The 23800-nt window shown below is 58.9% G+C and overlaps 1 protein-coding gene across 1 annotated transcript in view; it reads right to left on the bottom strand.

The window, feature by feature from the left end:
• Nucleotides 1-23800, bottom strand: part of CASTOR2 (cytosolic arginine sensor for mTORC1 subunit 2) — a 58398-nt gene that overhangs the window by 8925 nt on the left and 25673 nt on the right. Inside the window, exons 2-7 of the mRNA XM_030300791.1 lie at nucleotides 13675-13745; nucleotides 2587-2780; nucleotides 2060-2192; nucleotides 1449-1572; nucleotides 564-674; nucleotides 90-172 (exon numbers count right to left, since the gene is read on the bottom strand). Coding sequence (XP_030156651.1) covers nucleotides 90-172; nucleotides 564-674; nucleotides 1449-1572; nucleotides 2060-2192; nucleotides 2587-2780; nucleotides 13675-13745 — 716 coding nt within the window. The remainder of the gene's footprint in view (nucleotides 1-89; nucleotides 173-563; nucleotides 675-1448; nucleotides 1573-2059; nucleotides 2193-2586; nucleotides 2781-13674; nucleotides 13746-23800) is intronic.

The raw sequence follows: 23800 nt of genomic DNA, 5'->3' as shown, positions 1-23800 counted from the left end.
CCCATCTGCACCGCAGGGTGAGGGACCCCAGACGGAGGTCGGCGATGCTAGGCCCCCCACCCACCGGTGTGGAGCCCCACGGGACTCACCAAATCCCAGGGGCTGTCCTCCGATCCGCACCATCTTCCAGAGCTCTCCGGACGCACTCGTGAACAACAAATTACTAGGGAACCTTAACAAAGAGAGAAAACCCCAGAGGTTGACGTTGGTCGTGGTCCCTTGGCTGGCCCTCGGGGCACTGATGCGGGGCCACAGTGAGGGGGCTCGGGAGCTCCAGGGTGTCAAGGACCCCCTCTCCGTGCCCTCCTCATCGGGGCAGAAGGGGAGGGCAAGGCTGGGAGCGGGCTTTGGAACAAATGCCCCCCTTAGCCAATTTGCACGAGGGATGCCATCCCCACGCCCGGCCCCAGAGACGGGGAGCGCCCGATGGCCCCAGGCCTTCGTCTGAGCTGCTGTCATCTGAAAGATGGGCCCAGCTCACCCACGAGGCAGGGCTGTGCTGAGCACCCACTAGGTACGAAGGGCACCCACCACGGAGCCAGCCCACCCTGGGCCCGACTCACCTCTGCTGGGTCTGCACGTCCATCACCAGGGAGATGTAGCCCTCAATGAGGGAGAAGGAGAAGAAGCGGATGTGGCCGCAGTCCTCACCGGCGGCCATGGGGTCCTTCACTCTGGGGGGCCGGGGAAGGGGCACTGGTGAGGGGGGGCAGTGGGCCCCCGCTGCACCCGGACCCCCACCCGGCCCGCCTGCCCGCCCATGGGCCTCGGCACACAGTGCTGGGAAGCCTGGGAAAGCCCCAGGACTTGGCCCTGACCCCGCCCTGCTGGGTGACCCTGAACCTGTGCCCCCCACCCCCCGCAGTCTCGTCATCGGTGAGATACAGATGAGCCCACGGCGTTCACCGAGGCATGCACCACACTTCGCAGCGCCGGAGACCCGGAAGGCCCCGAGTGCAGACTACACGTGTCCCTTCCTCAGCAGTATCCTCTGTCCCTGCACCGATCCCAGTCTCAGGGCACAGGCTATGGTCACTGCCGGCTCACTGGCCCCTGGTCCCACCCCACTCAGCGTTGGCCTAAACTTAAAATCCGCTCTGAGGAAAAATGCAAAGCCTATTGTCTGCTGAACGAAAAATCCCAAGGTCCTGGCTCCTCGACTGACTGGGCTCTTGCCCTTGGACCTCAGGGGACGACAGTGGGGTGTTCATTACATGTACATGTGCACTCGGGGCTTCCCCCAGTTTCGGGGTTCTCCAGGAAGAATGTCTCCCCTCTTGGAGCGGGCCTTTTGGGTAGAGCCGTGATGCACCCCCTCCACCCCCCTCCGCCACCAGACCAGCTTTCAGGGCAGGTCTGTGTCTCCCTCCTCGGACTGGGGCTCCCGGGCAGAGTCATGTCCATCCCCCCGATACCCCTGTAGCCTCTCATGCCCAAGGGGGCCGTACCCGTTGGAGTAGAACATGACGTCCATGAGGAGTGTGGCGACCGCAGGCAGCGTGTCAGGGTCCAGGCTGGTGACACAGAACCTGTTGCTTGGGCTGGACAGAGGGTGGATGACAGGCCTCTGGACTGGGAGAGCAAAGACATCAGGTGCTCAGGGAAGAGCAGCATCGGGCAGGAGGGCCCGGGAAGGTGGAGGAGACCTGGCCCTTGTCCCTTCTGTAGCCTCCAATATCACCCACAGCTCTCCTGATTCTCTAGGCTCACCTCCAGACCCCTGGGCCTTTGCACATGCCCTGCTGTCTGCCTGGAATGCCCTTTCCAACCTCCACCACTTGGCTGAGCTCCTACTTGTGCTCCAAGCTTCAGTTTGAGAGTCACTGCCTCTGGGAGGTCTGCCCTGATACCCTGGGTGGGTGAGGAGTGGCCTCTGGCCGTCGCTGGCTGTGTCCATGTCTCCCCTCCCTGCTAACCCTTGACAGCAATGTCTGACCAGGATTGTTACGCTATGTTACATCTGGTGCTTAATGTACGCTCTGCTCTGGGGCCGCTCTGGGGTGGGACCTGGTAACTTCTAGGGGTCTCCCCTGTAGGGCACCCCCCCGCCCCAACTCACCCATCTTGGGTTTCACGAAGCCATTGGTGATGCCGAGGTTCTCGGCTGCTACCGTCTCGCCATTGACGACCCGCAGGATGGTGAACTCTGACGACAAGGTGTGCGTGACGAAGGGCAGGTCCCGTTCACGCACCTGGGGGCGGGGAGTCAAGGATGTGAGTGTCCCGTGGCCCCTGACCCTCCTGCAACCCTGGGGGGGGGGGGCGGATGGGAGCCTGGAACCGGGTGCGTGCGCCTCCCCAGGGGCAGCTGGGAAGATGCAGGGCAGAGGACGCCGCATGGAGGGCCGGGAGGTGCAGGTCTGTGCCCCTTACTTCCTGGCCCCCGGGTCAAAGCAAGCTTGGCTTGCGAAAGGCAGGCGGTGTGTGGGGCCGGGCAGGGCCCCGAAGCCCCACCTGGGTGGTGCTGACCCCTGACCGATGACCCCCAGGCACCCCTGACGTCTCTGTGAGCGGATCACGGGACGGGGCCAGGGACCACTGTGGACCACCCCACCCACGGCCCCGGCGGGCGGGGCCCCGGCTCACCAGGATGAAGTCTGTCTGGTAGGTAGACAGCATGAACACGGAGATGTTCTGGTCGGCCAGCGGGGCGATGACTGACTTGGCAATCTTGGTCACGCCGATGGGCTGTGAGCCGGAGAAGCCACCCCCGCCCGACACCACGTTCAGGGCCAGCCAGGTGGCGCCTGCCACGCTCAGGTGCTCCGAGGAGGGCAGCTCTGGGGGAGGGAGGGGAGGACACGGAAGGCAGGCCTGTGACTGCTGGGTCCCAGGTCCCGGGGGGGGGGGGGAAGGGCAGGGCAGGGCAGGGCTGCAGGGACGGGGGTGGCTGTGTGACACCCCGGTCAGCCCCACCCTCTGGGCCTCGGTGCCCTCGTCTGTCAAAGGAGGATGGGATCCGGGGTCCCGGGCCGGGAGCACCGAGCAGACATGCGCCAGGCAGCTCAGCAGGGCAGGAACCTCGGTGACAAGTGGCCCTATGGGGCTGGGCCTCCATGTCCTCCGCCATGATACTCATACCAACGATGGTATCCAGCAGTCAGTAGTGACTTTGTTATTTCCAGTTCTCGCTCCAGAGTCGGGCTGCCATCACCACCCTCATACTGGTGGAATGGGCCCTGTGGTTTTCATACTGGGTTCCTGGGACCCTCCTAGGGGGCCGGAGGTAGAGAGGGGGCCAGCGCCAGGGCGGGGGGTGGGGGGGCCCCCAGGATTTCTCTCCCTGCTTCTATCAGACTTGCGTCTTGGAAGAACACAGAGCTCCAGGAGGGTTCCTAAGGATGCCACCCGAGTCCCTCCAGACAGTCCAGGGATCCTGGGGGTGAGCACCGGGAGGGTCAGAGTGGCAGTAATCACCGAGGCTCCCTGACCAGCTCACAAACCCCCGGAATCCAAATGTTCACCTGTCCTAGCCGGTCCCGCAGAAGAACACTCTGAGACTCAGGACTGGAGCCTGGCCCACAGGACGCAGGTACACGCAGGTGCACGTGTCTCCAACGCACAGCTACAGAGTGCAATGCGGGCTGCACACGGGGCTCTCTGCGCATCACAGGCGTCTGCTCAGACACACCCTGTACCAGGACTGTCATTCCCACTGTAGGCGCGGCGCACCAGAGCGCCGAGGGGGCTGGCGACCGCCCGAGATCCCTTAGCGAGTGAGAGCCAGGATTCAAACCCAGGTCCGACTAGGAAACAGACCTCACGCTCTGTTCTGGGCACTGACCCGGAAGAAGGGCCAGGTCCTCAGTCAGGGCGGGAGACCGGAAGAGGGCCTCAGCCACTGGGGAATCAGGGAGGCTGTCTGGACGACAGTGAGGAGGACCATGCTGCCCTAGGAAGGCTGGGCTGGCCTCAGGCAAGACGGCTTCCAAGGAGGGGAAACTGAGTGAGGCCCCACCTGGACTTCCACCTGTCCAGCTCTGGTTGCCATGGTAACCACAGGCTAGTGAGCCCATTGGTCCTGCTGCTGAGAAAGGACCATGGCGGGCGGCCAGGCTGGCTGGGGAGGGAGGCGGCTTCCCACAAAAGGGGAAAGTCTGGGAGGAAGAGCAGGGGGAAAGGCTTTTTAAATGGTTTTATCTTGGGGGAGGGGCAGGGGTGGAGAGAGAGAGGGAGACAGAGGATCCGAAGCAAGCTCTGGGCTGACAGCAGAGAGCCCGACGCGGGGCTCGAAGTCACGAGCTCTGAGATCATGACCTGAGCTGAAATCACGAGTCGGGAGACACTTTTAGTCTGTTACGTGGGGGGTCAGAAGAGAGAGAGCCCCAGGACAGACCTCCAGAGGAAACATGCTCCCCAGAACCAGGAGCTCAGTTCTGAAATTCTAAGGGGCAGCACTGAGAGCCCCCCGGGGCTGGGGTGTCCCGACAGTCCACCCCGTGAGTCGCGGGGCCCCGACGGTGGCCAGCCATCTCAGGCATCATTGTAATATATTTGGCGACGAAAATCTTAAGTGTCCCTTTTCATTAGGGCAGAACCCCTGAAGCCTCCTTCGGAAAATTCCGGAAGGCTCACTCATGTTGCCGCATGCTAACACGAGGCCGTGTCAGCTTTGGCGTATCCACCCTCTGCCTGCCCATTCCAAGCTGCTCACAACCCGAAAGCACCCAGCGGCTTCCCACGTCCTTCGAAGAAAAGCCAAAGTCCTCTCCTCAGTGAGCGCTGTCCGGGGGAGCTCTGTGCAAGGACGGAGGGGGGCTACACCTGCGCTGCCCCCAGACGGTCGCCATTCCCACCAGAAGAGATACGGCTGGTGCAAGCGAAGAAAACAGACTGTGAGTTTTATTTAATTTTGGTGCATTTCAATTCTGATGGCTGCACACGGTGAGTGGTTACCGTCCCGGGCAGGGGGTATGAGTCCCCGGGGCGTCACCCTCACCGGGGCGCGGGCCCCGGTCGGCTTCATTCTCCGCCAGGCTCAGCGCCCGGCCCGCGGAGGTGTGAGATGAGTGGATGAGGGACAGTGGCAGCTCTACTCTGTCCGGGCCGCACGGTTCCCACCCCCCGACCTCCCCTGTTCCCCGTCCCCCATCCCCCAACTTCCGCCCAGCTTGGTCAGTGCTCCGTCACCCTGCCAGACCCGAGGTGGGGGGGTGGCCCCCGACATCATCCCTTGCTTGTATCCACCTTCCCAGGATCGGGCAAAGGCCCCGGGGGGCAGCCGATGCCACTCCCACAGAGACCATTCCCAGAGCCGGCCAACTTCTCTGAATTTACAATCCACCAGTGGGGACTGATGCCCATCTGCTTGTGGACGCACCGGACGCGTAAGAGCCAGGATTCAAACCCAGGTCCGACTAGGAAACAGACCTCATGCTCTGCTCTGGGCACTGACCAGGAAGAAGGACCAGGTCCCCAATAAGGGAGGGGGCTCCGAAGAGGGGCCCAGACATCGGCGAATCAGGGATGCTGTCTGAACGCTGTTCATCTACTTATGGACGCACAATAGGCTGAAAAGTCAGCCCTGCTCCCATTTCACAGGGTCGGAAACTGAGGCCCAGAGAGGGAAGCTGACAGTCCCCAAGATCACTGGGTAGTAAATGGCAGGGCAATCTCCTTCTGGCACCGTGGAATGCCTTCCAGACCCACCTTGGCCACCAGCCCACCCTGGAGTATCAGAGAACCCCCCCCCCCCCCCCGCAAGGCTTAGCTCCAGGACTGTAAAGTGGAGGCACTGGGCCAGCAGGGGCTCCAATTGGGACACCGTGAGTCCCACACCCAGGCGTTGCCTTCATGTGGTCTCAGTGGACCCCGCAAGGCCTTCACCGTGCAGGTGGGAGCTCCTCTGCCCGGCGGACCTGAGTTCCGCATTCCAGCGGGGCAAGGTAGGGGGGGGTCTCCCGAGAGCAGGTGGGAGGAGGGCAGAGGACACAGGCTTCGGGCTCTCAGACAGTGACAAACCCCAAACCCCGGCTCCACCCTGCCCAGGGGAGGTTGCCAGGGAGCTGCTGCAGATACAGCGGGGAAGGCGCGTCGTCGGTGAACCGCTGGGCGTGTGCATGGCTAAGGGGTGCTGGTGCGGCCAAGGCTCTGCTCTGGGGAGTCTTTCTCGGCAGGTTTGGAGGAGTCCCGGGGAGAGAAGCCCAGGCCTGAGGCTGCAAACGGGGGCGTGGGGGTGGGGGTGGGAACACAGGATTTCAGGCCAATCCAACCGTTGGCCAGTCTGGGTCTGCCCGCCCTGCTCCCAGCCTCAGGGCCCCCGCTCCTGGCTCTCGGCCCCGGACAGAACCCACTGACGGTGGTCAGTTTCAGACCGGTGGTCACCATACTTCCAAAAGGGCGAGCTTTGCCAGGGGAACAGAAGCATCTGGAAACCACAGTTGTTTGCGGCTTCCCGCCCCCGGGACCTCAGAGCACTGCCCTGGCATTCTAGGGGAGAGGGAAGGCAGGCCTGTCCGGGCCCCAGCCTCACCCCGGAGCCAAGCTTCAGGGTGCCCGAGCTGGCATTCTGGGGCCATGGGGATGAGCTTCCAGGAGGCTGACCAGGAGGCAGGAAGCTTGCCCTTCCCTAGAGGAAAAGTGGACCCATTCCAAGACCGAAATGGATTATTTCTGTCACTGCACATAGTACCAGACCCTAAAAATAGCCACTCAGAGCTGAACACGCTCTGTGGTGGAGGAGGTTAACTGGTCTTGTCACCCCCAGCCGCAAAGTGGGGCGGCTCTGTTGCTGGGTAGAGCGCCCCCTGCGCTGTTCACCATACCCCCACGTCCCCAGGACTCCCCTGTTCCGGCTGTGGGACCCGCGGTCCTCCGTGCTACACAGCTGCTACCTCCCCACACAGCCTGTGTACCTCAGGCTTCTCCTACCCTGCCTGCAGCAGGGTCAAGAGTCCTGGGGTCAGACGGGCGGGTTTAATCCTGCCGATACGACTCTGGGCACAAAGTCAACGCCCCCTCGGTTTCTTAAGTTTTCAAACACAGAATGATGAAATCAGGATCAGGTCCAGAAGATGCTTCGAGGATTAAATGAGATAATCCCCATCAAGCACTTAGCTAAGCGTCTGGCATCCAAGCCCTCACCACATGCCAGAAACTTTGTTAGTACGTTGCTGGTGGTAGTTTCGATGGTTTCTGGACGGCAGTTGGGCAAAACATAACGAGAGTGCTCTCACTGTGCGGCTTCCCTGGGAGGGAGCAGTTGACACGCGGGGCGACAACAGACTCAGGGGTGAGGCTTCAACCCAAAGGGATTTCAAATGAAGACCCAGGCGGACGGACCACGGCTCATCAGCCACAGAACGCTGCACGTCCGGTTAAAAGCACATTTTCCAGCTACACAACGTATCTTTGGGTAGCTGTCTAAATGAGAACTGATGTTAGAGACAGAAGGAGTATCTCATTCCGCGGGCGCGATGAACAGGATGGGGCTCTTAGTATCAGCTGACAGGTGCTCAGGTGGTTAGGGGTGAGCTGTCCTTCAGATGGTTCAGCAAACGATAAATGCGTGCGCGTGTGTTTACCGGAAGGAGGGAGAGGGCAATGGTCTTCAAAGGTTAACAGGTGGGGAGCCCCCCTTCCAGGGGGAGGGTACGGGGGCGGTTAGCGTAGTGGGCTCTCAGCCGCGGTGCGGGTCTGAAAACTGCCAAAACGTAAAGAGAAGGGAGGCATGCCTTGGAAGGCTACTTGGTATTGGGGAATGAGCAGGAGACTATACTGGGTAGAATAAAAAGACAGGAAGCATAGCCACTGCGGGCCAGCACGGGGGTGTAGACCGTGGAGCTCTCGCAGGAAGAGATCTGCCACAGGGCGGCCCTGGAGGGAGGTCGGAGGGTGGGTGGGAACTGGGGTGTCACGGGAATGGCCAGGACCCTGCAGGGGACAGGCACTCAAAGGCCCACCCCTCCCCGTCCCTCATTGCTCTCCCTGCCTCTCTCCCCATCCTGGCAAATGCAATCTCAGCTCCGGGGTGTGACTTCACGCGAGGCAGGGGCGGAGCGGGAGTGAGTAGGAGGCCACTACACATGCAGATGGGCACTGTCCCCCCAGGGCTCCCTGGGAGGATCAGCTTTAGGGGAACAATAAGAACCGGACAGACTGAGCTGGGAGCTTGGACTTCCTGGAGAGGCGACCTCCGCTGGGGGCACCACTTTGTCCTCCGCTTACTGAAATGGTAAATGACAAGCTAGGGGCTCAGAGCTCTGGTGGCCACAGCCCTCTTTGCCCCTGTGGACGTGCAAGGTAGACACGGCGACTCCCTGATGCCTATGGAGCACGGGTGCATAGTATGGCCGTGTGCGCGCCTTCTGGAAGGGAAGGGTGATCCTGGGTTTGGGATGAAGCAGCTCGTCCAGAATCATAAGCAGTGAAAGTGGCAGAGCTGGACCCGAACCTGGGTCTTCCCGTCTCAGCCCAGGGTGAGGCCAGGAGTCGCTTTTCAACGACTTTCCTGCTCCACCTTTGGACCGATCGCAGCCCCTGAGCGTGCCCCTCCCCACTGTGCGACGGATCACACGTTCAGATACGGGGACTTTGTGGGGGCCCGTGATGGGGAGCCCAATTACCCCCGGGCCCCTCTGAAACTGCAAACCTAAGATTCCGCCCACTACCCAGAAGTCAGGGCAGGGACTGTCATCTTGGGTCCCCAAGAACACCTTGCACCGCACATAGTAAGTGCTCATTAAACATGGAAAAGATCGAAACCCACACACGCTTCCTGCTTCTGTTTGCCACCCAGACGGACAGCATCCAGTTGAGCCAAGAAACTCTTAATTTCCACATTAAACGAAGAGCTGTCTGGTTGACGTCCTGTCCCCACCCCCTCCAAGATTCTTCATCTTGCGTGCAAGTGAACTGCAAAGGGCGGCCGGTTCCTAACCGTGAAAGTTCCACGCCAGTGAACAGTCACCAAGGCTCCCTGGCTGATGTTAACAGAGGCCACGGGAGGCCTCTGGGGGACAAGCAGTGTTTGCACAGCTGGCACAGCCAGGTGTCCCACGGAGGTGGCCACAGACCAAACTCCCTTTCTGAAGAGAAGCCTCCCAGAGCTTGGGCAAGAAGGTGGAACCGTGTGGCTCCTTCCACCCCTCCCCTCCCCCAGATCCTGCCTCTAAGAGCCTTCCCCCACTGCCTGCCACCCACCCCCCCCAACTTCTCAGCAGCTGCTCCTGACCTCGGTTGTTGGAACCCCCATACCACTTTCTCCGAGTACTTTCCTTATTTCTGCCCGGACCGTCGCAAAGGCATTTCCTGCTTCAAATCCGCACCCCCTCCATCACTCACAGTGATGTTTTCTCACTTGTAAAAACGGGTCTTTGCTCTTAACCACTGGAACGAGCCCATGAGGTGAGGCATCTCCGCTGAGCTCACAACAGGAAGGCTGTGCAGGTGAACAGGAGTCTGGCTTTGTGTATTCCACCCCCCCCCCACCCCACCCCAGAGCTCTAGAACATGAGTGCTGGAGACAGCACACTTCATTAGAGGCACACGATGTTTCTAGATTTTTCTTGGGCAATAACGGATGACCAAGAAGCCTGGTTTGCTGGCCAGGAATTGCAACCTGGAAACAAGACCCCCTACCTGGAAGTCACAGAGTTAAGGGTGGCCGGAGGCTGGGCCCCTCCTCCCAGCCCCTGCTGGGTGAATAATTCAAACCTGTCCCAGGTCCCACCTTCCCCTGACTTGAAGACTGAGCAGATGAGCCCTTTGCTATGGTTACTTCCCTGCCACTGGAAAAGGTTTGGGGGAGAAGCCAGGCGATTGTTACTGGCTCCGGGGAACCTCAGGGCTTCAGGGTGGTGGGTGATCCCCTCCTTGGGCCAGTTAGGGTCTCAAGACCTCAATTTGGACAAAGCCTGCTTATACACTTCCCAGGGAGGCCCCTACCTCACACTCCCCTCCTGTACACTCACCCAGCTGCCTCTACCTGAATCCAGCGCCAGTGATGACTCTCTTCCAGCTCAACAATCTTCAATGGCTCCCTACTGTCTGCGGAATAAGGTGCAAATTTACCTTGCTCACCTCTGTTTTAGAACTGGACCTGGTCTCTGCTTCTTCTCCTGTACTTACTCGTAGATGCCTACCGGACATGTTCTCTCCCTCCTCAGCCCATCAAGGGCAGCAAAAAATTGCCTCCTCCAGGAAGCCTTCCCTGACTACACGAGCTCCCCCAAAGTCTCCTCTTCGGAGCCCCCCCCCCCCCCCCCAAGAAAGGGACATGCTGAAGAAGACTCACTACTTCTTCCAGACCCAAAGCGTGAGGCTCTGTGCCGGTCGGCAGTGGAGCTCAGGAAAGTCCCAGGTAAATTCTGATCTGGAATCTTTCTCGATTCCTGCTCTGTCGTCACTGTGCCAGCCTCCCCACTCGGTTCTCTGCGGGCAAGCCCTTCGAGTTCAAGCAACACCCTTCACTGGCTCCCCCTTGCCCCTGCCTCTCCTGGTCTCACTCGTCCTGCCTCCTTCCCCTGTTCATGTGCCCAGTGACCTCAGTTCCCTGAGAGTGCCAAGCAACCCTCCACTCTGGAAGTGTCCCCAACCCCAACTGCATAGGTTCCACTGGGTAGCTCTTTACTCATTTCCTTGGGTCTGCCTCAGGCCCTGCCTCCTCAAGGAAGTCCTCTTGGACTGCACTTCTGCCCGCTAAGCTGAGCGCCACTCTCCACTGATGCTGTAACTCTGGTTCCTGTGTTTCTGTCCTCCCAAGACCTGAGGGGCAAAGGCTGGATTCCTGCGCTTCTGACCTCCCCTGCCCAGGGCCTGGCCGTTGGAAGCATCCAGAGGTGACACCAACGGTGAGATCTTGGGCAGGTTACACACATTTCTGTGTTTCACTTTCCTCATCTATAAAACAAAGGTAAGAAAAGTCTTTCCCGGGGCGCCTGGGTGGCTCAGTCGGTTTAGCATCCGACTCCTGACTTCAGCTTAGGTCATGATCTCGCAGTTTGTGGGTTCGAGCCCCGCATCAGGCTTTGCGCTGACAGAGCTTGGGATGTTCTGTCTCTCCCTCTCTCTCTGCCCCTCCCCTGCTCTCTCTGTCTCTCTCTCAAAATAAATAAACTTGAAAAATTTTTTTAAGATGCTACATCCCGTTCCAAGCTTCGCGTGAAAAAAAAAAAAAAAAAAAAGAGTCCTTCCCAGGGCTTATTAGCACAGTGTCAACAGATAGCAGCCCCAGCGGGGCAGTGAAATAAGGCAGTATATGTTGATTCAGGGAGCGCATGTATCCGCTCTTGGCTTATCTTGCTTCCTATTTCGAGGGCCCCTCCCAGGGGGTCTCCTGCATAGCAGGGTATGTTCTGCGACATGCCGTTACGGCACCCACCCCCTCCCTGCACGGCACCGACCACGAGAACGGTGTCATTAGCTGGCGGGCCCTGAGGCTCATGGGGTCAGAGGTGGTGTTTCCCACCCCCCGGCTGCCCCTCCAGGGCCCAGCGAGATGCGGCACACAGCAGGTGCTCAGTAAATGCTGCCTCCTGCAATCCAGAGGAGGGGGCCGGGGGGGGCTCCGAGCAGGCGGCCCTTTAGCTGCGGGACACCTCCCGCCCCGGTTACTGACAATTCCTGCACACGCGGGCTCCCAGGGCCTGCAAAACCCGGCTCCCCGGCTCCCCGCTCCCCGCGATGCCTCCTTTGCTGCCTCACGATGGAGAGAGTCAGTCTCGTCCGGGGAGATGGACCAGAAGAGATAGTCCGGGGCGCTCCTCGGTGCTCCCGCACAAGGGCACGCGTCCCCACGCAAAAATGCAGATGGCTTCGGGTTGCCCAGGCACGCGCTCTTCACGGGACCACGCTTTGTGGTTAAGGCAAAAGTTCTCGTTCGCGGCCCGCAGGCTCAGAAAATATCTGCTGAGTGAATGAGTGAGTCAACGGATGAATGAATGAATGAATGAATGACTAGCTAGATAACTTTGATGATGGGGCAGGGCCTCCCGTAGGGCCTGTCCTGTCCCTGCTGTGGCCGGGCAGCTGTCCCCTCGGAGGGAGGGAAACCGTGCGCCTTTAGATATAGGGGGGGCTGGGTGCAGCCCCCCAACCTTGGCTAGGTGCCCAGGGCAGGGGTGTGTAAGGATGACAGAGGGGGTGGGGGCCGTATCCGTTCCCCCAGGGTTTCGCGTGCTCACCAGTGAGGACGGTCTCATTCGGCCGCCCTTCAGCTTGCATTGAGAACCACACAGATGGTTGACTTCTGACCCCACAAACACCACGTCTCAGACCCCATTTAAGGAGCCAGCCCGGATAAGAATGTATGTTACACATTTCAGGAGTTCACAAATTTATCACTAGAGAACAAGGAAACAACTTGGATTCTAACCGCTGGGGACCCGGTGAGGAGGCAGGCCCCGTCCACCACGACGTGCACGGTGAGAGGCTGGGGTATCACAGGAAATGTTACCTTACTTTGGCTCAGGTCATGATCTCGCGGTCTGTGGGTTCGAGCCCCGCGTGGCGCTCTGTGCTGACAGCTCAGAGCCTGGAGCCTGTTTCGGATTCTCTGTCTCCCTCTCTCTCTGCCCCTCCCCTGTTCATGCTCTGTCTCTCTCTGTCTCAAAAATAAATAAACGTTAAAAAAAAAAAAAAAAAGTGACCAGGAGTTGTCTTTGGGGCGGAATAGGGTTTTTATAAAAACTCTGAATTTGCTGCATTCTCTGCATGCTTTGAGGAATGGAACTGAGGGGCTTGGAAGGAACATCTGCTCTGGGGGGAGCCCAGCTGGTGGCTGGTGAGCCTGGGCCCGTGACGTCCCCTCTGCTCCAGGAGCTTCGAGCTTAAGAGCAGGACAAACATAGTAAAAACCTTACTGATGAAACCAAAAGGACATGGGGGAAGGGGAGAAGGGGGAGTGATACTAACAGGTACGAGGTTTCTTTTTGGGGTGATGAAAATGTTCTGGAATGTTCTGCACAACCCCGTGCATTTCAAAAACCACAGAACTGGACACTTTCAAATGGTGGACTTTATGGGGAGCGTGGGTGGCTCAGTCGGTTAAGCGACCGACTTCGGCTCAGATCATGATCTCACAGTTTGTGAGTTCAAGCCCCACGTCAGGCTCCGTGCTGACAGCTCAGAGCCTGGGGCCTGCTCCGGATTCTGTGTCTCCCTCTCCGCCCATCCATCTCCACTCGGTCTGTCTCTCAAAAATCAATAAACATTAAAAAAATTAAAAACTAAAGTAAAATGGTGGACTTTGTGATACGTGAATGATATCTCAATCTGAAAAACGGAACAACGGAAAGGAAAATCACAAAAGGAAGATAATCAGGGCTTCCTCCAAAGGGAACGAGGACTGAGGACATTTTAAAGCCCCTCGCCCAACAGCAGGTGCTCAAGAAAACAAGCCCTGGGTGCCTTCTTGGTAGCTTCAGTTCCCAGCTGGGTAAGCACCGTCTTATTGACCCTTTTGGCTCTGCCGTCGCCTTTCCCGGGGGAGTCTCACAAGCGGAAACGGAGGGGGGATGAGCCAGGGCACAGGGAGAGAAGAAAACAGACCCCCTGCTGACTTTCTAACCCACCGCTAGGAAGGCGGAGGGGAGGCAGAAATAAGGCGGCGGGTGCGGGCAGAAATAAGGCGGCGGGCAAAAAGTAAGGAGGTGGAGGGGCAGAAATAAGGCGGCGGGCAGCCAGCACTGAGTGCAGGCCACTGTCCGGCCGAGCGCCAGTGGTGGAAGCACTCACCTAAGAAGCCCTCCTCGTCAACAATGATGGTGTAATCCTCGGGCGTCTCGGTCAGACTGAAGAACTTGCACCTGGATGGCGGACGGACAGACAGACAGAGGACACGGTGTTAGTCGCCCCCGCCACGGCCCTCCACTTCCGACTCCCGAGGCCTCAGGGGGGCCTGGAGAGGCTGGTGGTCCCCTCTCACCCCCCCAATCTTTGGGGACCCCTGAGCCAGCCTCTAGGTTGCCCTACTACAGCTGAAGGGGCTTAGATCCCACTTTTTCCCAGGGGAAGAAGCCGAAGGGGGGTTCTGGCAGGGAGCAGGTGGGTGAACTGCCTTCTGCAGGCCCCCCCACGTTCTGACATCTAAGCCTCCACCGCTGTCCCCCCCCCACCCCCAACCCCCCACCCCCAACCCCCCACCAACTCGGGAGTTCCCACGGTCGTCCCACACCCAAGTCACATCACCCAACCGACAGCCCAGCCTTTAGGGTACTTTTCTTCCTTGCATGAGAAAGAGATGCGGCCGTCTGTGCCCTTTGGGGGGCCCGGATCCCCCAACTGTCACCCGTCACCTTCGGTAATACGGATCAGCCTCGGGTGTGCATTGCTCATTTCTGTCCCCATACGAGACCCTCGATTCCTCCAGGCCAGGGTGTGGCACTCACTGCCCCTTGGTGCCTGCCTCCCTGTCCCTCATCCAGCTGCAAGGGCCCCCAGAACGACACAAGCAGCAGCAGCCGGAAACGGCCCGTGTTTATTCTGCGTCGCTGTGGCTCTCAAGCGCGAGGAGGCCTGGCCCGGGCTCGGTGCCCAGCGTGCGAAACCCATCCATCGCGGGGAGCCCTGGCAGCGAGAGGCCTGGCGAGTAACCCCAGCAAGGGCCCAACTATCCCTCCCACAGGGGTTAAAACGGGAAAGAGGGGTGCCTGGGTGGCTCAGTCGGTTGAGCGTCCGACTTTGGCTCGGGTCACGAACTCGAGATTTGTGAGTTCGAGCCCCGCGTCGGGCTCACTGCTGTCAGCGAGGCGCCCGCTTTGGATCCTCTCTCTCCCTCTCTCCCTGCCCCTCCCCTGCTTGTGCTCTCCCTCTCCCTGTCAAAACTAAATACACGTTAAAAACAAATTAAAGACAGAAGTAGAACAGCATCAAGGAAATTTTTGGTTGACAGGAGTGCTTGGTATCTTGACTGAGGCGGTGGTTACAAGACCACACGCATTTGTCAAAACGCAAAGGATTATACCCTAAAAGGGGTGGGTTCTACTGTATGCAAATGCGGCATACCTCAATGAATCGGACTTTTTTTTTTTATTATTTTTTTTTTAATGTTTATTTATTTTTGAGACAGAGAGAGACATAGCATGAAAGGGGGAGGGGCAGAGAGAGAGGGAGACACAGAATCCGAAGCAGGCTCTAGGCTCCGAGCTGTCAGCACAGAGCCGGATGCGGGGCTCGAACTCACGGATCGCGAGATCGTGACCCGAGCCGAAGTCGGAAGCTTAACCGACGGAGCCACCCAGGTGCCCCAGACGCATCTGACTCTAAAGAAGTTTCTTGTGCCAGAGTCGTGAGCAAGGTGTCACTCTCCTCCCCGCTGACGCTCTGTTCAACCGGCCACACACACTCCTCAAGCTCCATCCGGCTCTTCGGTTTCCATGTCACATCTCTGTCCCCCATCCCACTGGCAATGTTGCTTGGACAAAGAAAATCTGCAATTGCTCGGGGACAACGGCAGACGACCACCTCCGGAAGTGGCAATCCCCGGCCCGGCCTGGCTCCCTCCTGGGGACCCCCGTGCACTCAGACGGAGCCCCGGCAGCCCCCCCAGTCACCAGACCACCACACACAGCGGCCGCCCAGCTGTCTGCGAAGGCAAGGAGATATGGCACTCGCTCCCTGTGCCCTCTTGGCCGTGAGGGATGCTCCAGAAATAGACCATGGAAGCCGTCCCGGAAAGGCATAAACACCAGCAGACGGTCGCTTCAGCCTCTGTGTAAACGGGGTATAAATATGTTGTTGATGTGACCCGTCTCCCGGGGTCGAGGGCCTCTGAGGTCCAGCTACCGGAAGCCTATCTCGAAATGCGCTCCTTGGGGTGGGCAGGCCTCCGGGAGCGCGGATCAGCCGGAGGGACCGACAGGCCCCTGGTTCTTCCTGCTCCCCGTTCCCCTGCTCCGTGGCGCTCAGCCCCACCTGTCTTGCCTCTCAAGCTCCTCTGTCTACCACTCCCCTCCACGTGACCTCCCACCTCATCCCGCTCCGTCACTCTCGGCCTCCCTCCCCAGCCTCCAAAGGTTGACAAATGTTCTTTCTTCTGCCCGGCACAGCCTTCCCTCTTCTTTGGCTGGAGCCTTGCTGCTTATCCTCCACGACCCGGTGTCAGCATCTTCTTTGGGGGAGAGCCTTCTCACATTGGCACCGATCCCCCTCCCTCGCCTGCCACCAGTCTAAAGAGCCTGTCCTCCCTTGACAACCTGAAGCCTGACACTGTGTCCACGAGAGGACACGACAGCCACTGTAGACGGTTGCGCATCACAACTCGTTCATCTCGGTTTATGTGAGGTATGCCCTGAGAGTTGAGCAGGGCACAATCTGTGCAACTGTGCAGGATGGTCGTGGGTGCTTTCCACAACCTATCACAAATAACACTCGTTTCCCCCAGCTCTCACTGGCAAGGACTCCGGATTCTCCGTGCATACACCTGACACAGGGTAGGAATAGAATCAACACTCATTGTTCACAAAAAGTGAACTATGGCCACCGACCCACCCCCAAGCCACAGAAGCCCTGATCAGACAAACTGCCTGTATTTTGTGGGGTGCTGCCTTGACTTACCCTTCCTTTGGGAGGCACTAAAGTCTCCAGTCCCAGCCTTCTAACGAGTCATGGCTAAGCATCCTCCAGATGCTTGAGCCCCCGGCGTTTGTGGACTCTCAGTACTTTGTCTCTGAAGGTCTGGAGAGAGGACCCAAACCCAGCAATTACCCAGCCTCTGCTAACTGCTGTTGGGAAACCCGAGGAGGAAGAGAGCGGGGTGCCCTCTACGTGCCCTCATAGTACTCAGGAACGGGATGAAACAACACGGGAAAACAAAGCAGCCCGGGGAGAGAGTGAAGACCGTGGTCTTGGAGATGAGACCTGGGTTCTGGTCCCAACTTGGCACCCGGGGGTGCTGAACCCTGGGCTGCTTCCTTCCTCTGTACAGTGAGGGGCAGGCTCAAGGTGGCCTGGCTCCCATCTGGCTCCACCTCGGGCCACGTGGAACCCCGCCAGCTCCACAGCAGGGTGACCTCAAGGGGCCTGGCCCAGAAGGCACGGAAAGATGATTCTAGAACCATGGAGTGCATCTGGAGAACACCTTTTAAGGGCGGGCAAAATCCCATCCAGCTGTGAGAAGAACCCAGGACCGATCTGCTGCCCAGACAGCTGGGCAGGTGGTGTATCACAACTCTGGGGGTGGGGCTCGTTCACCTCATAGTCTCTGTGAAAGAGCGCTCTCGGAGTTGAGCAGTGCACAACCCTTGCAACTGTGTATGACTGTCACCGGGCAGGTTCTGCTGGAGCCGTCAGGTAGACAGGACGTAAAATTCTACAGCCCCAAGCAACGAAGGAGACAGACGGGGGGACAGCAGCTTGTGGTTCGGGACATACCCCAAGAATTGTGCAAGTCCCCCATCTCGGGGGAGCCCGTGCATCGCTGGGCTCTGTTGAACAGAATAGGGGTTCTAGAGCCCAGACCATGCCTTTTGGCCTGGAGGAAGATTCCAGCCACCACCTGGCTGTCGCGCACCATGGGTTGAAGGCAATGCTGCTGTTTATGGCTGTGTGACCTTAAGTTTAACCTCTCTGTGCCTCAGTCTCCTCGTGCGTACAATGGGGATAAGAATAGCATCTACTTCACAGGGTTGTTGTCAAAGGAGCACTAATGAGTGAAGACCCGTTGTAACTCTAGTTAGCAGTTAACTCGTTGGCTATTTATTCTTCTTGGAAGGCAGAGGTAGCTGGCGGGGAGGCCACACGGAGGCCAGCTGGTGTTCCAAGTAAAGAGAAGCTCTGAAGCCAGTTAGGCGGCGTGCCCCGGGGGGTGCAGTCCGTTACGCGTCTGACTCTTGATCTCGGCTCAGGTCGTGGCCTCACAGTTGGTGAGTTCAAACCCCGCGTGGGGCTCTGCGCTGCTTGGGATTCTCTCTCTCTCCCTCTCCAGCTTGTGCTCTCCGCCCCCACCTCTCTCTCTCTCAAAATAAAGAAACATGAAAAAAAAAAAAAAAAAAGCCAGCGAGGCCACACAGACCAGCGGGCTGCAGGGGGCACGAGGTCTCCAAGGGGAGGATGAATTCAGCCGCCTCCAGGGTCCCATGCAGTCCCAGCTCTCGCACACCTGACCCTCAAAGCAACAAGCTTTGGCTGAAAAGTCTCCGTCCGCCTCACCAGCATCCCGGCCCCCAGCAGACAGCCAGGATGACGGTTTCCGAGGGAAGAGGCCGGGCCTGACGTCACCCCAGCATCCCGACAGGCCACGCGGAGGCCTGGGTATCTTCACGGACGTCCGCCGTGTCTGAGCACGTGGACCCTCCGCGTGGGGGGAGCCGGGGAGGTGGCCTGCCTCATCGCCATCAGGCCGGGGCCCCTAGGGGCCTCTCTGTCACCTTCTCCACTCACCTGCTGGCTGACTGATGGCCCTGCCAGGCTGTCGCGCTCCCCGGCCCTCCCTTCCCAGACACCACGACGTCCCCTCCACGCAGTCAGGGACCAGCAAGGGTTCCCTGTGTGCGGAATCCTGAGCCGAAGACCTGAATCTAGGGGGAGGCCCGAGCTGGCTTCGGGAGCCAGACCCCGTCTGGGACCGGAGCCTGCTTCCTGCAGGGTCATGATGCCCTGTGTCGGCCAGACCCCGCTGAGGTCACCTGCCGGCTCATCACAGAGTAAGTGCAAGCCTTTGTGACGACAGCCTGGCCGGCCGAGCTTTAACATGAGCCCACGTTCTTCATGCCCATGGGATGGGCCGTGCAAACGGGGCCCAGAACAGGCATCTAGCACGTTCCAGGGACCTGTTTCCACACGTTCTTGTTCCTTCGTTCCGCTGGGGTCTCTGAGTGCCCACCAGCCCATTCTGAAATTCCGTCTGGGAAGCCGGGAGTGTTTCCTGCAAAGGGCGGCCGGTTCGGTCCGGAGCGAGGGAAGTTCAGCCACATCTCTCTCTCTGCAGCATGTCCAGTGAGGAGGGGGAGGGGCTGGGGTCCGACCTGCTCCCGAGACCCCGCTGGCCCCAGCTGATGCTTTTCTGCAACCGCACGCCGCCAGCGACAGAAGCGCTCCGGGGTCTGTCCAGCGCGGTCCTTCCCAAAGGAAAGCCAGGCAGATGGCGTGGGTCCGGCTTTGTTCTCTCAACCAGCCTTTTTTATGGTTTTCTGGGTCTTCGATAGGTCTCTTGTGTTGCTTCCGTTTCATTTCTGCTGTCTTTGGCAACTGGAGGCTGCTGTTTCAAGCTTTAGTTCTGGACTTGAAGGACGATCTTGAAAAGGGGTTTCTTCTTCTGTCAACACGGGCAAAACCCGCGTGCTTGTGTCACGGGCGGCCAGGATAATCACAGTGTGGGGGACGGCGCTGGCAGCTTCCAGGGTGACACACACGGGCAGGATTGCAAAAAGGGGGGCGGGGAGGGCACAAGGAATCACTGGGGTCTGGAGAAAGCTCCCGGACCCGGCAGCAGCCTAACCCCGGTGGCTAGATCATTCAGTCATTCAAGAAACAAATCACTAAGCATCTTTATGTGTCAAGCACTGTTTCGGGTGCTGGGGCCCCGCCTTAAATAACTGGACAATTAGGATTTACTGTGGAGGGGTGGGACACATGACATAGTGCATGAGATGCTTGTGCCACAGAGCAAATCAAAAACGTGGAGAAGGGGCAGAGGGCTGGCAGAACAGGGGTTTGCAACCTAAAACCGAGCAGGGGGCGGTTGCCAGGGGCTGTGGGGAGGGGGAGATGGGGAGCAGTCATTTAATGGGAACAGAGTTTCAGTTTGAGCGGATAGAAAAGTTCTGGAGATGGATGGGGGTGACGGTTGCACAGCAGGGTGAATATACCTAACGCCACTGACTCGTGCACCCAAGAACGGTTAAGGGCGCCTGGGGGGCTCAGTCGGGTGAGCATCAGACTTCTGCTCAGGTCATGATCTTCCACATGTCCGCGAGTTCGAGCCCCGCATCGGGCTCTCTGCTGTCAGCACAGAGCCTGCTTCAGATCCTCTGTCCCCACCCCATCCCGCTCTCTGCCCCTCTCCTGCTCATGTGTGTTCGCTTTCTCAAAAATAAATAAACATTAAAAAAAAAAAGCAAGGTTAAAATGGTACATTTTGTTATGTATATTTGACCACAATAAAAAAGAAAATTGAGCAGGTACAGGGAAGGTCCCCATAAGACCCATAGAAGGGTCCTAGGGGAGGGGAGTACCTTGTGGCCAAGGGTAAGGAGTAGGTGGGGGCCCTAAGACCAGCTAGGAGGCTACTCTCTTCAAGGAGGCTGACAGGAGCTGGGGGGGGGGGGGGGGGCGGACCAGGCTGGCGGCCGTGGGTGTGGGTCCCTATGCGGAAACAAGATTCCACAAGCTGAGGACATAAGGTCGGTGAAAAACACAAGGCCGTGGCAGGGAACGGTGGTCTTCCACAGCCAGCGCTCTGGCCAGAGGCACCAGAAGGGAGGTCAGCAGACTGACTGTCCTCACCTCTGACTCCGGCCTCCACTGACCCCTCACTTCTTTCCTCCAGGGACACCAGGGGAAGGTGAGAAACCTGGGGCAAAGGGCTGGCCAAGCCCTGCCCTGAGGGCCAAGGCCACAAGCTTCCGAGAGTGGCTTCCTTATTGTTTCCTTACGCATGTCCCAGTGGCCTGGGGCAGCCCGGCAGGACGGAACAGGTTGTGCCAGGGTGGAAACACAGTCTGGGTGAAGTCCAGCCTCTTGCTTCATGAACACATACCCAAGCGCGGAGCACATCTGAGCTGACTGGTGGTTCTCTTTCTTCCTTGGGGGATCTGAGATGGAAAAGGCCTAAGTGTGGACCTTGGCTTTACAGCCACCCACCCAAGACAAGGTTGGAGCGGCTTTCTTATCTCTGAAAGAGGAAATAACTCCCTTGCAGAGTAGGGTAGGATTTAAGGAGGCCCTAAGCACACAAAGCAGTGCTCAAGATCCTGCATGGGGAGCCCTGGTGGCTCAGTTAAGTGCTGACTCTTGATTTCAACTCAGGTCATGATCTCACGGTTCGTGAGTGTGAGTTCAAGCCCCGTTCTGTGCTGACAGCGTGGAGCCTGCTTGGGATACTCTTTCTCTCTCTCTCTCTCAAAATAAATAAATACATAAACAATTTAAAAAAAAAAAAAAAGATCCTGCTTAAGCACGTGTGGTCACGCGATGCCTTGAGTCAAGGAGCTGGCCCGGGGACCCCGGGCAGAACTGGACCCCCCCTCCCCCAGCAGCATTCTCGGGGAGCACGCAGGCCTCGCGGATCGGACAATGCCTTCTGCGTACAGGCTCGTGGCTTCTCTGGTGTTAAGTGATCTCTGCCGGATTCCAGATCTCCCCCTTCCTTGTGGCCCCCACCGCAACCCTCGCCGAGAAGGGTCAGTCGCACAAAGGGGCCCCAGCCGAAAAGCCCAGCCCAACACCCCTTGGCAGGTCAGAGCCCCGGTCCACCACCTCCCCCGTGATGACAATGTCAGAGATCATTCACTTCCAGATCTGACTTGGCTCAGCCATCCATCTGTTCCCTGTCCCCATCAGGGCGGTGGGCCGAGCCTTTCTTACCCAGGTCCCCCCGCGCCTGGCGCAGGATGTGCCACCGTCTGGGCATCATTGGCGCCAACTGAATGCACGTGTGGCATAACTACTTGTTCCCACTTCTCCGGCAGGAAAACTGACGCTCAGTTAGGTTAAGGCTGTTACTGCCTCGGGTCCACTATGCTGGTCTCTAAGGCGGGACAGCTGGGAGGCAGGTGTGGCCCCGCAGCATCATCTCTGTGACAAAGCTCTTCCCCTCGGAGGTGCCCACCCTCTGAAACACACACGTCACGGGAGGCACAGGCCAGAAAATTCCTAACGGCCTGTTCTCAGGAACAAAAACCTGGCTACAACCCAGACGCCCATCACTGGGCGAGGAGAAGGACAATGACAGAAGACGATTACCCAGCCATCAAAATGAACGGTCCACAGTGACTTGCAAGAATATGAATGCGTCTCAGCCGTACGACAGCAGAAGGAAAAGGAAGCCCCCAAACATCATGCACAGCGTCATATATTTTGGTGCAATTAGGAGCTATCGCGTAAAAATTAAAAAAAAAACCCCAAAACACCACCTTTAAGACCACGTGTAGTTGCAACCTAACTACATAAAAAAAGAAGCCAGGGGGTGAAGGGTGCAGATTACCTGGGGGTGGAGGGGGTGGGGGGGCCTCTGGTCAAACACAGGTTATTGTCCAGACCTTTCTTTTGCTCTGGCTTTGCACCTTCTAACGCGAGTCGGTCAGGTAAGTGATTAAGGTGGGCTTGCAAGGACGCACGGAGGGTCACAGGGACACGCTTGGGCCAAGGTCCTCTGGCGCGAATGTGAGGGGCCGCAGGCATGGCCTGAAGGCAGACCGTGTGGGAACGCAGCTCGAGAGCCACCCGGAAGAGGTGGCCGGAGACGGGTCCAGGCGCCAGAATCCACAAGAGCCCCAGGGTGAGTGGACGGGACTGGCCCCAGGACTACAGCACCCCCCTTCCCCGGTCCAGTTCACCCACTTCAGCCGTGGCTGGCCAGTGATTTGGGGGTTCACCTTGGCTCCACGGAGAGAGCTTCACTCCCCAACTCGGTCCCCACGGTCCAGGCTCTCTGTGACCCTCCGATGGTGCTGTGGGCCACGAGCTCACGCTTGGCAAAGAGCACTGCTTTTGGAGTCAGGGGGCCTGGGTTCGAGTCCCAGTGACGGCATCGGCACTGTGGCGTTAGGCACTTCCATGGCCCCTGAGCCCGTCTCTCGAGCCATCAAGAGGGGTCCCCCCACCCCGCCCCTGATCGCCGGGGCCAGGGTGAGAGGTCGGCACCCTCACACAGCTGCTGAGGACACACACACACACACACACACACACACACACACACACAGCCTGCCCACCTGCCCTTCCAAGGATTCAAACGGCTTTGTGCCAGGATGCCGAAAACAAGAACCAAAATACCGGACGCCGAAGCAATCGTAGTCCTGGCCACCCCCCTCCCCAAGTCCCTGACACTGTTAATTAGAAACAAGAGTCCCTAGATGGCTTGCTATCGCAGGACTTTACAGCCAAGCAGGGGCACTGCCTGGGGTTGCTGTCTTGCTGCCTAGCGACTCCATGAGTGCCCCCGGCTGCTGGGTCATCCCAGCTCTCCTGTGGCCGCTCCGATGCTGTGCCGTGTGCGGCTGGCTCTGGGGCAGGGTGTCCTGGGCGGCCTCCTTGGCTGACCCCATCCTTAGATGACCCCTGTCCAGCACCGTCCTTCTCAGCAATGGCCTCCAGCCGGAAATGCCCCCTCTCCAGGGCCTGGCTCCTACCCATCCCCCCTCTCGGGATCAGCTCGGCCCTCCCTCCCCCTCCGCACCCCAAGCTGCACCCCCAATTTCCTAAGATTCAGGCCAGCTGGGGAGCGCCACCTCTCAAAGCAGCTCGGTTTTCTCACCCATCTTATGCCTTGTCTCTGGCCAGAGAAAACCAGTCCCAAGGCAACCTTCTCTCCCTTTCTCCCCTCCCACAGGCGCCTCCCTCTCGGGACTCCATCTCATTCTTGGCTTCCTGGTCTTAACGACCAACAGGCTCAAGTTTCCAACATCCTAAAAAAAGCCTCCCTGATCCTCATCTCCTCCTCGGGCCGCCACCTTCTTCCCTCCCCTCCCCTCCCCTCCCCTCCCCTCCCCTCCCCTCCCCTCCCCCCAGCCGGTCACGCCAACCCTCTGGCTATTGCCACCGGCTGGAGGGTGCTGCTCAGCTCAGCAATGACCTCCCCCAGCCACTCCGCAGCCTCTTCCGTCACGCCCTCCCGTCCTTGCCCTTGACCCCTACGGCTGGCCAAGGCCCTCCCCTGGACCCTGGAATCTACCAGCTTCTGACAGTGACACTCCTCTTTGGTTTC

The sequence above is a fragment of the Lynx canadensis genome, chromosome E3, assembly GCF_007474595.2.
Source record: "Lynx canadensis isolate LIC74 chromosome E3, mLynCan4.pri.v2, whole genome shotgun sequence".
Taxonomy (NCBI): domain Eukaryota; kingdom Metazoa; phylum Chordata; class Mammalia; order Carnivora; family Felidae; genus Lynx; species Lynx canadensis.
The sequence above is the reverse complement of the archived record's forward strand: the minus strand, read 5'-3'. Positions and strand labels throughout refer to the sequence as shown.